General features: G+C 37.9%; 2 protein-coding genes across 2 annotated transcripts; both read right to left on the minus strand.

Annotated features, from left to right (window-relative positions):
* Nucleotides 1–203: 203 nt before the first annotated feature.
* On the minus strand, nucleotides 204–13,337 carry LOC106133851 (macrophage migration inhibitory factor-like). The gene is made up of 3 exons (XM_013333696.2): nucleotides 13,136–13,337; nucleotides 5,358–5,533; nucleotides 204–418 (listed from the first exon to the last, which is right to left on the minus strand). Exons 1-3 carry the CDS (start codon nucleotides 13,241–13,243, stop codon nucleotides 346–348), a joined length of 357 nt encoding a protein of 118 aa, XP_013189150.2. The 5' UTR covers nucleotides 13,244–13,337; the 3' UTR covers nucleotides 204–345.
* Nucleotides 13,338–14,012: 675 nt separating this feature from the next.
* LOC106133871 (macrophage migration inhibitory factor) lies at nucleotides 14,013–15,759 on the minus strand. The gene is made up of 3 exons (XM_013333724.2): nucleotides 15,578–15,759; nucleotides 14,629–14,804; nucleotides 14,013–14,158 (listed from the first exon to the last, which is right to left on the minus strand). The coding sequence occupies exons 1-3, from the start codon at nucleotides 15,683–15,685 to the stop codon at nucleotides 14,074–14,076; spliced, it is 369 nt and encodes a 122-aa protein (XP_013189178.1). The 5' UTR covers nucleotides 15,686–15,759; the 3' UTR covers nucleotides 14,013–14,073.
* Between the last annotated feature and the right edge of the window lie 238 nt (nucleotides 15,760–15,997).

A 15,997-nucleotide genomic window follows, 5' to 3' on the forward strand; every position in this document is an offset into this window, starting at 1 on the left:
ACTAGTTGTACTTCTAATTCTTTGCCGGGAAGACCTTGTATATTTTGATGGATAATTCTTAACCCTCGAGGGTTTCCCGTTGTCTGAGTGTGCAGTTTAAATTAACTGACAAGTCAACAGAGTTACCATCACACAGAGTTGGCAATTCTGTAGTCAACTTATAATTAATATTTTGCTTACAATGTAAACTCGTCCAAATACATAAATGTTATCCATATTTTCTATAAAAAAAAATCATGTTTTGAAATCTATTGTTATACGAAATAGTTACAATATTGATGTTGTATTAAATGTTACATGGTGTTTCAAATGTAGTTTTTGTTTTGGTTGAAATTGTAATTTATACTACAGATTGTCAAAAGTAATACCAAACCTGCCGACGTTGTAGCCTCTGATGTCGTAGAAAGATATGAAGAACCTGAAAAAGTAAAGGCATTATCTTAAGGACATACATACATACATAATAATCACGTCTATATCCCTTGCAGGGTAGACAGAGCCAACAAACTTGAAAACACTGATAGGCCACGTTCAGGTGTTTGGCTTAATGATAGAATTAAGATTCAAATAGTGACTCCTGTCACTATTTGAATCTTAATTCTATCATTGTTGGATGTTAGCCCATCACCTACTCGTAAAAGAAGAACCCCAAGTTAATAAGCCTATCCTTAAGTCGCCTTTTATGACATACCTGAGAACGAGATGGAGTGGTCGTATTCTTGCTGTGCCGGGAACCACACGGCACTGTATACATATCTTTAGGAGGCTCTACAAAAATAACAGTACAATACAAATTATCTTCATTGCCCATAAAACATTACATATGTAGTTGAAACAGACATTACGAATATGTTGAGCAAAGGCGGTTTTTCAGTATGGTTCCCGTTATTCCCGTGGGCAAAGTTAGATTATAAGGGAATTGTATAGAATAGATTTACTTTCAATGTTGGATACTGTAATAATAATGCAAAACCAAATGTATTGGTTTTATTCTAGTTAAAACACAACTATGACAGTAACAATAAAGACAAGATTATTTTTTAAAATATCATAGATAACATGTCATTCTCCCCCCCTTAAATAATCCCTTAAATAAGCTGGTGGTCTGCGATCTCTACTGGAACGGCGTAGAACAGGTTCTTCGGACTCGGCTGCCCGTCCTTCATTTGACACGTCAGGTTCCACAGTGTCATTTATAGTTCCCTGGACATCCGGCTCCATATCAGCACTTTCTTCACTCTCCCGATTAAGTTGCGGCAAAGGAGCTAAATGTTTATTAGAAACTACTGTTTCACGACCATCAGGAAGCTTGACATATGAATACATGGGATTAGGTTGTAATAATTCCACTTCATCAACTAATGGGTCATATTTAGAATTTCTTACGTGTCGTTTAAGTAGTATAGGTCCTGGAGTAAGTAACCACGTTGGCATAGATTGTCCATTTAATGATCGTCTAGGATGATGAAACATACGTTCATGAGGGGTTGTATTGGTACTTGTACATAACAACGAGCGTATTGAGTGAAGAGCAAAAGGCAAAACTTTTTCCCATTCTTCGATTCGCATACTTTTGGACCGAATGCTTAGTTGAATACTCTTCCATAATGTTCCATTTAGTCTTTCTATTTGTCCGTTACCTTCTGGATTGTAGGGAGAGCTTCTGCTAGTAGCTATTCCAAGGGAATGAAGAAATTGTTGGACTTCTTCTGATAAAAATGATGTTCCTCTGTCAGAGTGAATATATTGTGGTATACCAAATAGATAAAAGATATCTTTCAGACAATGAACAACAGTTGAAGCAGTCATATCTTTACATGGATAAGCGAAGGGAAATCTAGAGTATTCGTCGATTACTGTTAATATATAACGATTAGTAGTGTTACTTGGCACAGGCCCTTTGAAATCTATATTAAGTCTTTCAAAACACGAAGTTGCTTTTATGAGATGGCCGTGTGTCTGACCAAATCTTGGTTTTATTTCTGAACAAATAGGGCAAGACGAAACCATGGATCTTATTTCATTAATCGAATATGGCAGATTCTTTTGACGTACCCAATGTGCCATTCTCACTATTCCAGGATGGCACAAAGCATCGTATATTTCATAAAGTTTATTTGTAGATATACTAGCGCTTATTCTAGACAAAGCATCAGCAGTGAAATTTTCTTTCCCTGGTCTATATATAATGTCGTATTTATAACACGACAACTCAAGGCGCCATCGTTCAACTTTCTCGTTTTTAACTTTGCTTGTATGATTTTGATTCAGCATAAATGAAACTGACTGTTGATCGGTGATGAGAAGAAAATGTCGACCCAAGAGATAGTGTCGCCACTTGCGTAAAGATTCTACAATTGCGTAAGCTTCTTTTTCAATAGCAGAGTGACGGCGTTCCGAATCGGAAAGACTTCTAGAAAAAAATGCCACTGGTCTTCCATTTTGTGTAAGAGATGCTGCAATTGTATGCTCAGAAGCATCAGTTTCAACGACGAATCTTTCTTCATTGTCTATTGCAGTCAAACATGACTTAGCAATAGTAGATTTAAGAGAATTAAAACTAGAAATAGCTGTTTCATCGAGTGGAAAGCTTTTGCTTGAGATTAAAGGCCTTACCTTTTCAGAAAAATTTTGTACCCATTTTGAATAATGCGCAAAAAGCCCGAGAGTTCTTTTCAGTGAAGGTCCATCTGATGGGACTGGTAAGTCAAGAAGTGGCTTAAGACGAGTTGAATCTGGTTTAATAGTGTTATTATGAACATTATAACCAAGTAAATTTATAGAGCTAGAAGAAAAGGTACATTTGTCTTTGTTAAGTGTCAAACTGTATTTCTCGGCTGCCATCATAAATCTTTCCAAATTTTTGTCATGATCGTCTTTTGTTTTGCCGCATACGGTAATATCATCTAAATAAGCAAATGTGCCGTTAAGTTTCTCTGACTCTATTATAAATTGCAGTGTACGTTGAAAAGCAGCTACGCCATTGGTTACTCCAAATGGAATGCGAGTAAACTGATATAAATTACCACATGCTTCGAATGCTGTATACTTTTTTTCTTTTTCTAATATTGGAATTTGGTGGTAAGCACTTTTCAAATCAATTTGACTAAAATAATTGTATTTAGCTACATTAGCAACTACCAGTTCTATGCTAGGCAGTGGATGAGCATCAAGTTCTGTATATTTGTTAATAGTTCGCGAATAATCAATAACCATGCGGCGCCGGTGATGATCTCCCCCAATAATTATTACTTGTGCCCTCCAAGGAGATACAGATGGTTCAATCACTCCATCTTGTAAAAGATTATGTATCTCTTGTCTTATAAAAGTTTCTTCATCAGTGCTATAGCGTCTCGACCGGACTGCTATTGGTTTTATGTTAGGAGATAAATTTGTAAAAACAGACACAGCTGGAACAGTTGCTTGCATGACATTGCAGATTTGAAGGCTTTCTCTTTTTCCACCAAAATGTAATTCTACTGACGAATGATCCTTAAGAACATCATGTCCAATAATTACATCAGAACATAAGTTATTTACAATAAGTAATGGTATGTTTTTGTACGTACAGTTATTCAGTCGAATAGTAGGATAGCAGATACCATCTACATGTGATACATGATTCAATGATGCCAGTGTAATCGTTTGATGGCATGGTTTAATTTTGAGATTCATAGCTTGCACCAGATTACGATCAATAAAGCTCACGGAACTGCCAGTGTCAATAAGTGCATCAGCTCTTGTATCATTGACAAATATAGTAATTGTAGCTTTTCGTAAATTAGACGGAGAAGCAGCTATTATTCCAGACATATTGTTCTCAATTTCAGTTTCTACGGAATTTATAGTTGGTCTACTTCTACATACATTAGCGAAATGACCTTTCTTAGAACATAATTGGCAACAGGAATTAAAAGCAGGACATTTGTTCCTTTGATGTACATTTCCTCCACAGAAAAAACATTTTCGCTGAGAATAATAATTTTTCTTAGCTTCATTTCTGTTTTGTACTAAGTCTATAGTGTTTTTAGACATATTGAGAGCATTAAGAGTCGTTGGAGTTGAATAAGATTTCGTGTTATTTATTGCTGTTTCAAGCGAAATTGCTACATTAAGTGCTTCGTCTAAAGTAAGTGATAAATGCTCAAGGAGTCTTTCACGTATCTGTTGAGATTGAATACCTGAGATAAATGCGTCACGAATATATTCATTTCTATATTCTTCAGCTGATACTTCTCTAAAATTACAATTATGAGATAACAGTTTGAGTGCTTGTACATATTCTGAAATACTTTCACTTATTTGTTGTTTTCTTATAGTAAGAGAATGTCGAGCATGTATTTCATTTTGTGGTTTTATGTAAATATTATTTAGTGCTTCTATAGCTTTAGTATAGGTTTGGTATTCTTTTATATATGAATATACAGTTGGCGAAAGATGGTTGACTAAGAGTTTTAATTTGAGTGATTCGTCTTTAAATTCTGATAATTCTTCAGATAAGAAATTTATAAAAGTATACCGCCAGTGAGTCCAACGAAGATCAGCTCCACATATATTAGGTTCCACATCAAAACGTTCTGGACGCAAATACCGTGCGATATTTCCTGTGGAAGTGGTAGCCATTTTTTTTTTTTCAAAGAAATTTATTTTATTTTGTAAAATAATGTTTTGCTGATAAAGAATAAATGTGACTAAGCGTCGATATACATTATTGATAAGGTTTAACTAGAATAAATTGTAATAATAATGCAAAACCAAATGTATTGGTTTTATTCTAGTTAAAACACAACTATGACAGTAACAATAAAGACAAGATTATTTTTTAAAATATCATAGATAACATGTCAGATACATGATATGATACTTATAGACATCAACATAACTCAAGTCTTATTATAGCTACTACCGCTCCCAAAGCGCATGTGTCGAAGAAGCGGCGGAACAAACTACACAGCAGCATTTTCACCGGGCGTCAGTTTACAAATATAGATCTCTCGAAGGGAGTACTATAATTACCGTGACTCAAGTTTTGTCATTTTTGACAGGGCCATATTACGAAAACTAATTATGAACTATAACGGCCTCTGTGGCGTAGCTGTAGTGCTTGTCTGTGACACTGGAACCCGGGGTTCGAATCCCGGCCAGGGCATGATGAGAAACGAACTATCACTGATTGGCCTATTTCTTGGATATTTATCTACTTATATAAATATTTATTGTAAAATATATGTAGTATCGTTGAGTTAGTATCTCGTTACACGAAAGTTTAGAATTTACTTCGAGGCCAACTCAATTTGTGCAATAGGTATGTCCCGTATAGATAGATATATTTATTTATTTATTTTAAGGTACTGTACCTGTCAGGAGTTACGCCAATTTCCTTATGCATGAAGTTGGCAAGTTCTTTGACGATGTATTTGTTTTCTTCTACACCCAGATTACCTATAGACTCCAAAGTAGCCACAGCAGCTGGAGCTGATGAGTCACCACCAAAAGACACTTGACAATCCCCACTGATGACGCACATCATATGCTGGAAAATACATTAAATTATTAAGATACTCATTTACGATTTACATATAATCACGTCTATATCCCTTGCGAGGTAGACAGAGCTAATAGTCTTAAAAAGGCTGAATGGCTACGTTCAGCTGTGTGTCTTAATCATGGAATTGAGATACATGTAGTGCCAGGTTGCTAGCCTATAGCCTATAAGAAGAACCACAATTTATCAGCCTTTCCCTTAATCGCTTTTTATGAAACAAAGAAAAGAAGGGAAAGATATGGATTGGACTTATTTTAAAGAGCCGGGAACTACACGACATATACGAAATCATGTTAATATTATATCGGTTAGCTCTGTCTACCCCGCAAGGGATATAGACGTGATTATATGTTACGTTTATGTTATATTCGTACTGATAGTGTCAGCAAATATTAATTCATACATACAATGTCAATAAATATTAAGACACAAATACCCACATTTTAACAAAATAGTTGAAGCAATGTCAGACTCGTCTGTTCGTGCGCTATTGGTCGCGTGGTGGGAGCAACATCCCCACCCTTCTTCTATAAATAGCTGCGCACGAACAGGCAAGCGACATTATTCGTTAGACTTTTGAGACGAGTGACTGCTCCGGATATAAAGGTATGGCTGTTATATTTTATTAGTTTTTTTTATTTGTGAAAATATTATTTGTGTCATTATTATTCTTTTAAAATGTTATAATTAATGGCTGAAATTGCTGAAATATTGATGGCTATCATTCTTTTTTCCCTTTTAATGTATTGTTGAAATATCGATGTGGCTTTTATCATGTTTATTATTTGCTACTGCCTTGAATCCTTATTGCAATAAAATATCCAAATTGTGGTTACTCAATATAATTATTTAATTCTATATGCATTTTATTTCTTTATCCCGGCCATCCCACATTTCAGAAGTGGGATAGTTCATGAAAATGCTTATATTTTTTTTTTGTTTCATTAAATAATTATAAACTCTTCGCTGCTTTCTTTGCCGTTTTACAATTTCAAATGAGCAGGTAAGCTGCCTAATTGTTTTCGAGCGACTATTTTCAGATACAATGGATTTAACACTACAAAACGCTGGGGCCGGGAGCCCTATACTGCCCAGTCGCCAAGATCCGAGTTCACTGAACCCGAGGTCATCTTTCTTACTGACACCTGAAAAGGCGGAAAGCCGCCGTGACGATCGGTCGCGCAGCCGCCGCGACGGTCGGTCGCGCAGCCGCCGCGACGGTCGGTCGCGCAGCCGCCGCGACGGTCGGTCGCGCAGCCGCCGCGACGATCGGTCGCGCAGCCGCCGCGACGATCGATCGCGCAGCCGCCGCGACGAGCGCCCGAGCAGCCGCCGCGACGAGCGCCCGAGCAGCCGCCGCGACGAGCGCCCGAGCAGCCGCCGCGACGAGCGCCCGAGCAGCCGCCGCGACGAGCGCCCGAGCAGCCGCCGCGACGAGCGCCCGAGCAGCCGCCGCGACGAGCGCCCGAGCAGCCGCCGCGACGAGCGCCCGAGCAGCCGCCGCGACGAGCGCCCGAGCAGCCGCCGCGACGAGCGCCCGAGCAGCCGCCGCGACGAGCGCCCGAGCAGCCGCCGCGACGAGCGCCCGAGCAGCCGCCGCGACGAGCGCCCGAGCAGCCGCCGCGACGAGCGCCCGAGCAGCCGCCGCGACGAGCGCCCGAGCAGCCGCCGCGACGAGCGCCCGAGCAGCCGCCGCGACGAGCGCCCGAGCAGCCGCCGCGACGAGCGCCCGAGCAGCCGCCGCGACGAGCGCCCGAGCAGCCGCCGCGACGAGCGCCCGAGCAGCCGCCGCGACGAGCGCTCGAGCAGCCGACGCGACGAGCGCCCGAGCAGCCGACACGAAGAACAAAATAATCGTGAGTCTTTTCACATTGATAACATCTCCCGAATAATTCAAGCCTTACAATCAGATTCATTAGATAAACTCGGCTCGATGCAAAATACAGTCCCAGAGTTTGATCCCGGCAGAAAGGAACAGACCATGACTATGTGGTTGCATAAAGTGAACGAATGCGCAAGTATTTATGGTTGGTCAGAAAGGAAAACAATACATTTCGCTTTACCTAAATTACGTGGCGTAGCACAAAGGTGGTATGAGGGTTTGTCGTCTGTCCTTTTCTCTTGGGCCGAGTGGCAGGTCAAACTTTGCTCCGCATTTCCGTCAGAGGAAAATTATGGTCAGATGCTTACTGATATGCTGGCAAAACGAGCTCGATATAATGATGGGCTAGAAGAGTATTATTATGACAAAATGGCACTTATAAATAGGTGCGGTATCGTAGGAACTCGAGCCGTTGAGTGTATATTGCACGGTATTGATGACAGGTCGGTTAGGTTAGGCGCGGAAGCTGTCAAATTTGATGACCCGGATAAGTTACTGTCGTATTTACGTAACGTTAGAAATGTAAAACCATTAAATCCTAATGAGCGTAAATCCAAAATACCTTCTTTCAATTTAAATGAAAATCAATCGCGAACGAATGCGAGACAAATACGTTGTTTAAACTGTAGACAGGAAGGTCATTTGGCTGCTCAGTGTAAAAAACCATTAAAAAAATGTGGCAAATGTGGCAAAATTGGACATGAAACAGATAACTGTTATTCCAAACTGCCAGTAGTCGCTGATAAAACTGTACTGAGAGTAATTAATTCTGAACCTAGGGTACCAACTGGTTTATTAGGATGCTCTTACAGTAATCAAAAATATTTCAAACAAGCACTCGTAAACGGTATACCTCTAAAGGCTTATATTGATTTTGGGAGCGAATGCTCTATAATTAAATATTGTGAGTTTTTGAACATTGGTTCACAGCTCTTTAAAGATAATCTTCCTAGTTTGCGAGGGTTCGGCAATTCGTCTGTCAGTCCATTAGGCAAATGTAACGTAGACATCACAATAGATAATATTTCAGCCAATGTGGATCTTTTAGTAGTCCCAGATAAAACGATGCACGTTCCCTTAATTATTGGTCAAACATTTACAGAGCAATCTCATATATCATTTAAAAAGACTAGTGATCATTTAGAAATTGCTGGGTTAGAGATAATAGATGAAATAAATCCAAAAATTGAACTTTTTTGTAAAACCGAAGTAGAAATAAGGGGATTAACTGTTGTTCAGATTTATAGTAATGACCCTAATTTTGAAGGTGAAATATTTGTCGAAGGAAGTCTACGGTATAAAGATTGTGTTCGTTACTCTGTTTCATCCGGATTATACTACATAAAAGATGGCCAGGGGCACGTTGTCGTCAGTTGCAAGCCCTCTGACAAGTTAATTTTGCCTAAAGATCTTTTACTCGCTCGCGGGAGAATCGCTCATGAGGAGTGTTATCAGTCTCGAATACTAAACATCGGTAATTCTTGGGATCGCAGTGTACAAACTATAGTAGAATCAGATTTAAACATTGACAGTGACCTTCATAATGATGATAAACGCCAACTCCTAACTTTACTAAATAAATATAGGGAATGCTTTGCATTCAACTTATCTGAATTACGTTGCACTACTGCTGGCGATATGAAAATAGAGCTGCACGATTCTCAACCAGTCGTTTATAGACCATATAGGCTTGCAATTAAAGAAAAGGAGAAAGTCAGGGACATGATTAACGAATTGTTAGACAATAATATTATAAGACCATCTACATCATCTTATGCTAGTCCTATAGTTCTTGTTAGAAAAAAAAATGGGGACTTCAGGCTTTGTATTGACTATAGAGCACTTAACAAAAAAACTGTTAAAGAAAATTACCCAATGCCCCTCATTGATGATCAGCTTGACATATTAGCCGGTAATAGGTATTATTCAACTTTAGATCTTACTTCTGGATACTATCAGGTGCCTATAAGAGAGGAGGACAAGCATAAAACAGCATTTGTAACCCCTGATGGACACTTTGAGTTTAATAGGATGCCATTTGGGCTTGCAAATGCACCAGCAACCTTTCAACGTTTGATGAACCAGATTTTAGGAGCTGCTCGACATGGAGAAGCATTAGCCTATCTAGACGATGTTATTATCCCATCAAAGTCTATTCCCGATGGTATGACTAGATTGCAATCAGTGTTGCGGTTATTCAAAAGTGCCGGTTTTACACTTAATCCCTCTAAATGCTTTTTCTTCAAACGTACCGTTGATTATTTAGGATTTGAAGTATCCGAAAACGGTATAAGTCCAGGCTCTAAAAAAATAGAAGCTGTAGAGCAGTTTCCTACCCCACAGAATCAGCATAATGTCCGTCAGTTTTTAGGTTTAGCTAGTTTCTTTCGCCGGTTTGTTCCAAAATTTTCGATCATTTCAAAACCACTTACTCATTTACTAAAGAAGGATGTCGTTTGGGTTTGGGGACCTGATCAAGAGACTGCATTTAAAACTTTGCAAAAGGCATTGTCTCAAAAACCCGTTTTAGCGTTATATAATCCCGAGGCTGAAACTGAAGTTCACACAGACGCTTGCAAGTTAGGTGTTGCAGGAATTCTTCTACAAAAGGATGAGAATAGAGCTCTCAAGCCGGTGGCCTACTTTAGCAGGCAAACTACTCCACAAGAGCAAAATTACTCTTCATACGACCTTGAAACACTGGCTGTAGTCTCGTCATTTCATAAATTTAGAGTTTACCTCATTGGTCTTGATTTTAAATTGGTCACGGATTGTAACTCACTAAAGTCTACTTTCCAAAAGAAAGACATGATCCCTCGTGTTGCAAGATGGTGGGAACAATTACAGGAGTATAATTTTAGTATTGAGTACAGGCCAGGCATCAGAATGTCTCATATCGATGCTTTAAGTCGCAATCCGGTTCCCAATTTAGAAGAATTACATGTTTTAGTCGTATCTGATGCAAACTGGCTGACGACTGTACAGAGCGTAGATGAAGAGACACAAAGAATTATAAGAATTCTAGAAAACCCCGAATTAAATGATTTAGTCGATGTAAAAACCAATTTTAAGCTCAAAGGTGACAAACTGTTCCGTATAACTGATAATGGTGATAGGTGGGTTGTGCCAAAGGGAGTACGCTGGCAAATTTTAAAACAGAATCATGATGATATTGGCCATTTCGGTTTTGAAAAAACATTAGAAAAAATTAAATCAAATTATTGGTTTCCTAAAATGCGCCGTTTCATAAAAAAATATGTAGATTCTTGTTTAGAATGTGCATACTCAAAATCAATTTCTGGAAAGAAGCCTGGTTACTTACATCCGATACCGAAAATAGCCACACCCTTTGACACAATCCATATAGACCATACCGGTCCCTTCGTACGAAGCGCAAAGGGGAATATGTACATTTTGGTAATAATTGACGCGTTTACGAGATATATTTATTTACAACCGGTAAAAAAATACGAAAACACAATCAACTTTGAAAGTACTTCGTGAGTATTTCGGCATTTTCGGGGTCCCACGTAGAATAATTTCTGATAGGGGGACATCATTTACTAGTAACAATTTTAAGAAATACATTACTGAAAAGGGAGTAAAACATATTTTAAACGCTGTTGCTACTCCTAGAGCAAACGGACAGGTAGAACGATACAATAAAATCATTGTGGATTCCCTTACTGCTAAAACAGTTGGAAAACCCGAAAACAAATGGGATGACTACCTGTCCGATGTGCAATGGGGTATGAACAACACATTTAATAAAGGAATAAACCGAACACCGGCTGAGGCCTTGTTTGGTAAAAGGTTGGTAGGCGGCACGGAAAATAAAATTGTATCAGAATTAGAAGGGGATATAAGCAATAATAAAGATAAACAAGGTTTGGAAGAAATTAGAGATGAAATCAGTTCGCACATTACGGCTAATCAAGAAAAAGAAAAAGCTTATTTTGATAGGAAGCGTTGTGATCCAATTATATATAAAGTTGGTGATTTGGTTCGTGTAGAACGTCAAATCCCAGCTACGAGTCAGAGTAAGAAATTAGTTCCCAAATACCAAGGTCCATACCGCATTACTAAAGTCATTGGTAACGATCGGTATCATATAATAGACACACCTCTTACCAAAAGGGGCAATAGACATTATTCTTCAGTAGTCGCCGTTGACAAGCTCAAACCTTGGTTAAATTTTAAAAGACCACACGATAGCGAAAACGAGTCGTCTAATGAATCCGATTAGTTATGGCATGTTATCAAATGTTTCAATATCCTAAAAATACTAATAAGGACGGAAGGGTCCTATTTTAATTTCAGCAGGACGGAAGGGTCCTATTTTAATTTCAGCAGGACGGAAGGGTCCTATTTTAATTTCAGCAGGACGGAAGGGTCCTATTTTAATTTAAGCAGGACGGAAGGGTCCTATTTTAATTTAAGCAGGACGGAAGGGTCCTATTTTAATTTAAGCAGGACGGAAGGGTCCTATTTTAATTTAAGCAGGACGGAAGGGTCCTATTTTAATTTAAGCAGGACGGAAGGGTCCTATTTTAATTTAAGCAGGACGGAAGGGTCCTATTTTAATTTAAGCAGGACGGAAGGGTCCTATTTTTATTTAAGCAGGACGGAAGGGTCCTAAATTTAGTTTTATATAGACGTAATGGTCCTTATTTAATTTAAAGAATAGCATGAGGTCATGCTTATGTATCAGGAAGGCCGAAATGTCAGCAAATATTAATTCATACATACAATGTCAATAAATATTAAGACACAAATACCCACATTTTAACAAAATAGTTGAAGCAATGTCAGACTCGTCTGTTCGTGCGCTATTGGTCGCGTGGTGGGAGCAACATCCCCACCCTTCTTCTATAAATAGCTGCGCACGAACAGGCAAGCGACATTATTCGTTAGACTTTTGAGACGAGTGACTGCTCCGGATATAAAGGTATGGCTGTTATATTTTATTAGTTTTTTTTATTTGTGAAAATATTATTTGTGTCATTATTATTCTTTTAAAATGTTATAATTAATGGCTGAAATTGCTGAAATATTGATGGCTATCATTCTTTTTTCCCTTTTAATGTATTGTTGAAATATCGATGTGGCTTTTATCATGTTTATTATTTGCTACTGCCTTGAATCCTTATTGCAATAAAATATCCAAATTGTGGTTACTCAATATAATTATTTAATTCTATATGCATTTTATTTCTTTATCCCGGCCATCCCACAATAGTGTGGATGGACACTACTAGTGTTGCTATTAGTGATATTGATATTGAAGATGATTTTTGAGGTAAGATTGGCAATACTAGATTCTTACTTACAAATAATTCTCAGCAATACAAATTTAAATTAACAAAAAAAAGAAGACATGATAAACGATAATAAATGATAATCGAAATAATATGTCTAGTTGTTGTAATTTTATTTTTATTAAGGTATTTCCACGATTCAATTTCACCCAATGTAACTCAAAAGAATCATTAAAATAAATATGTAGGACAAATTACACATATTGAGTTAGCCTCGAAGTAAGTTCGAGACTTGTGTTACGAGATACTAACTCAACGATACTATATTTTATAATAAATACTTATATAGATAAATATCCAAGACCCGGGCCAATCAGAAAAAGCATTATTTATACTAACCTCAAATATCTGACTCAAATACTTAAAATCCTAAGTAATACTCGTACTAACCTCAGTTTCCTTCTTAACCGTCTCAACCATAATCGGAGTAATCTTTTTGCAGAAATCTACAGGAATCTTAGCTGTTGGAACGTTTGTTAATATCTTCAGACATGGCATCTTGCTTATTTGTTTATTTTCTAAATATATTATATCACTATGTCTTCCCGTTTCTGTTACTTCGTTGATAATGACAGTCCCGTTACGATTATATCATTTAATATCATAAAAGTCTTTGTGTTATCACTTATCAGTGGAAAAAAGCGTAAGTACATAAAGGCGCGTATTCACTGTTTGATTTCGTCAATCAACACGATTTATTTACATATTTAATATTGTACATTTAAACATATAGTTACTGTTCACTAATATTCAGACCGTTGCAAAATTAAAATAGCAGAATTACACGCACAATTCTTTCACCATGAAGTTCAATGGAATTGTTATGAATTCGTTTTGCCCGGTAGACCCGTAAATGGTATCGATAAAGGCCTAATATCAAATTATATTTATAATTTAATGCAAAGGAAATTATATTCACACAAGTAAAGCCGCCGGCAAGATTTGTATTTAAAAACCCTCAATATAAATAATTCTTAAATACTTGTACGTCTGTAGCCAAAAAATAGAATGAATTTGTGTGCGCCGTGCGCCTGACACTATTTAAAATGCAATATTGCTAAGATCCACTTTGCCTTTGTTTTTTACTCATATTCTTTGCGTGTATTCGGTTTATTACATTGTTCGCTCCATAGACAGTCTACAGCCCATTTTCGTTAACCCATTCTCCATTACGGCAAATTAATTTTTTAAAGACTGTTCGATATCTCAAGTAAGGGATAAAGCGTGATTAGATATAATTGTTACGCACTAAAGAAAACATAAAAGCTTTGATAATTGATTTTATTCCATAGGTTCTTTGGTTTACAGAAGAAGTGAGAAGTTATAAATTATAATCTTTTGTCCAGGTATTCAAGAGTAATGCCTCCCTTGCCTATGTTGTAGCCTTTCATATCATAACATGACACGAAGAATCTGTAACAAATATCAAATGCATTTTATCTTGAACCTTTTGCAAAATTTAAAAGTATAGTAACTTATGCGGAAACATGTTGTCTCTGCCTACCCCACCGGAAAAGAGTATAATAATTTTTTTTGAAATTCTATTTACCTAACTTGTAATAACCTGACTTACACAATCCTTGATTGTAAGTAGTATTAATTGAAGTGACTTATAAAATGTCGTGTGGTTCCCGGCATTGTATAAAATGACTATTCCATCCGTTTATCATAGATTTTGTAAAAGGCGTCAAGGGGATCGACTTATAAACTTTGAATTATTTATTCGGGCAATGGGCTAGCACCTATCACTGTTTAAATCTCTATTCTATTATAAAGCCATACAGCTGAACGTAGTCTTTCGGTCTTTGCCAAACTGTTGGCTCTGCCAGCCCCGCAGTGGATACAGACGTGATTATAAATATGTATGAACATTTTAAACTCACCTTTCAGGCGCAACGCCAATTTCCTTCTGCATGTAAGCGGACAATTCTTTGACTAGGACCTTGTTTTCCTCTGGACCAACGCTGCCAATGGACTCGAAGGTGGCGATGGCACCAGGCGCCGAGGAGTCCCCCCCAAATGTCACTTGGCAGTCACCACAGATGACACATGAGAATTTCTAAAAAAATACAATTTATATACATAATACGTGTAAAACTTATCGTAAAGTAACAATTAATCCCGCGGGATCTACAGGATAAAATCTACACACTAAATATCATCGTAATCGGTACAGTACCTAGTATTTGTGTGAAGGAGTAACAAACATTGATTTATATTATAAGGATATTAGTAGGCTGATGTAGTCTTATGTCTGTCTTTCCTTGATTTTGATGTAGATACGTCTATTATTTGCCTTGTGGTTACCGGCACCAATAGAAAAAAGAATAGGACCACTCCTTCTCTAACGATGTCGTAGAAGGCGACTAAGGGATTGGATTATAAACTTGGGATTCTTCAATTTGGCGATGAGTTAGCAACCTGTTGCTATTTGAATCTCAATTCTATCATTAAGCCAAGCAGCTGAGCGTGACCTATTGGTCTTTTCGAAACTGTTGGCTCTGTCTACCCCGCATAGGTTATAGACGTGAATATATGGATGTATTATGAATATATTATTATTTTACTACATAGAGGCCTGATTTTATTCTTAAAGGTATGAATGTTATTTCTAAAGACCAAGAGGACTCAATTAGGTGGACGGACTAGATACGACGATAAACTTGGACACCATTCATCACTCGGCCAAGGAAACCATCAACCACCAACAGATCAGAAACCACCAATTAACCAAATCATCAAATCATCTCGCAACTAGGGAATCACGACCTTCAGCATGAGGACACCGACTCTAGAACGAGGCTTTATGTTACGGTACAAAATCCAACTCACCTCAGCCTGCTTCTTGACCGTTCTCACCAAAACCGGAACAATTCTATTGCAGAAATCCTCCGGGATTTTCGATTTGGGAACGTTGGTCAGTATTCTTAGACACGGCATGTTGTTGTGTATGTCTTAACGTTAACGTTGCTCTGGTTATAATACCCGTTGCAATGATAACGGCTAGTGATAATAGTGCTATCAGAAGAAGTTATGTTTTTATATGTTATCAACGTATGACAGCGTGAATAAAGAGTTGTTTTCACTGTAACGTTTAAAATTATATAAATGACATTGATATTTATACAAAAGAAATTTTACCCTTGGCTATGATCTAGGTATATCATACTAGAGGCCGCCCGCGACTTCGTCCGCATGGAAACCCTATCAATCCCGCGGGAACTCTGGGATAAAAAGTAGCCTATGTGTTAT

This window comes from Amyelois transitella, chromosome Z, assembly GCF_032362555.1.
Source record: "Amyelois transitella isolate CPQ chromosome Z, ilAmyTran1.1, whole genome shotgun sequence".
Lineage (NCBI taxonomy): Eukaryota > Metazoa > Arthropoda > Insecta > Lepidoptera > Pyralidae > Amyelois > Amyelois transitella.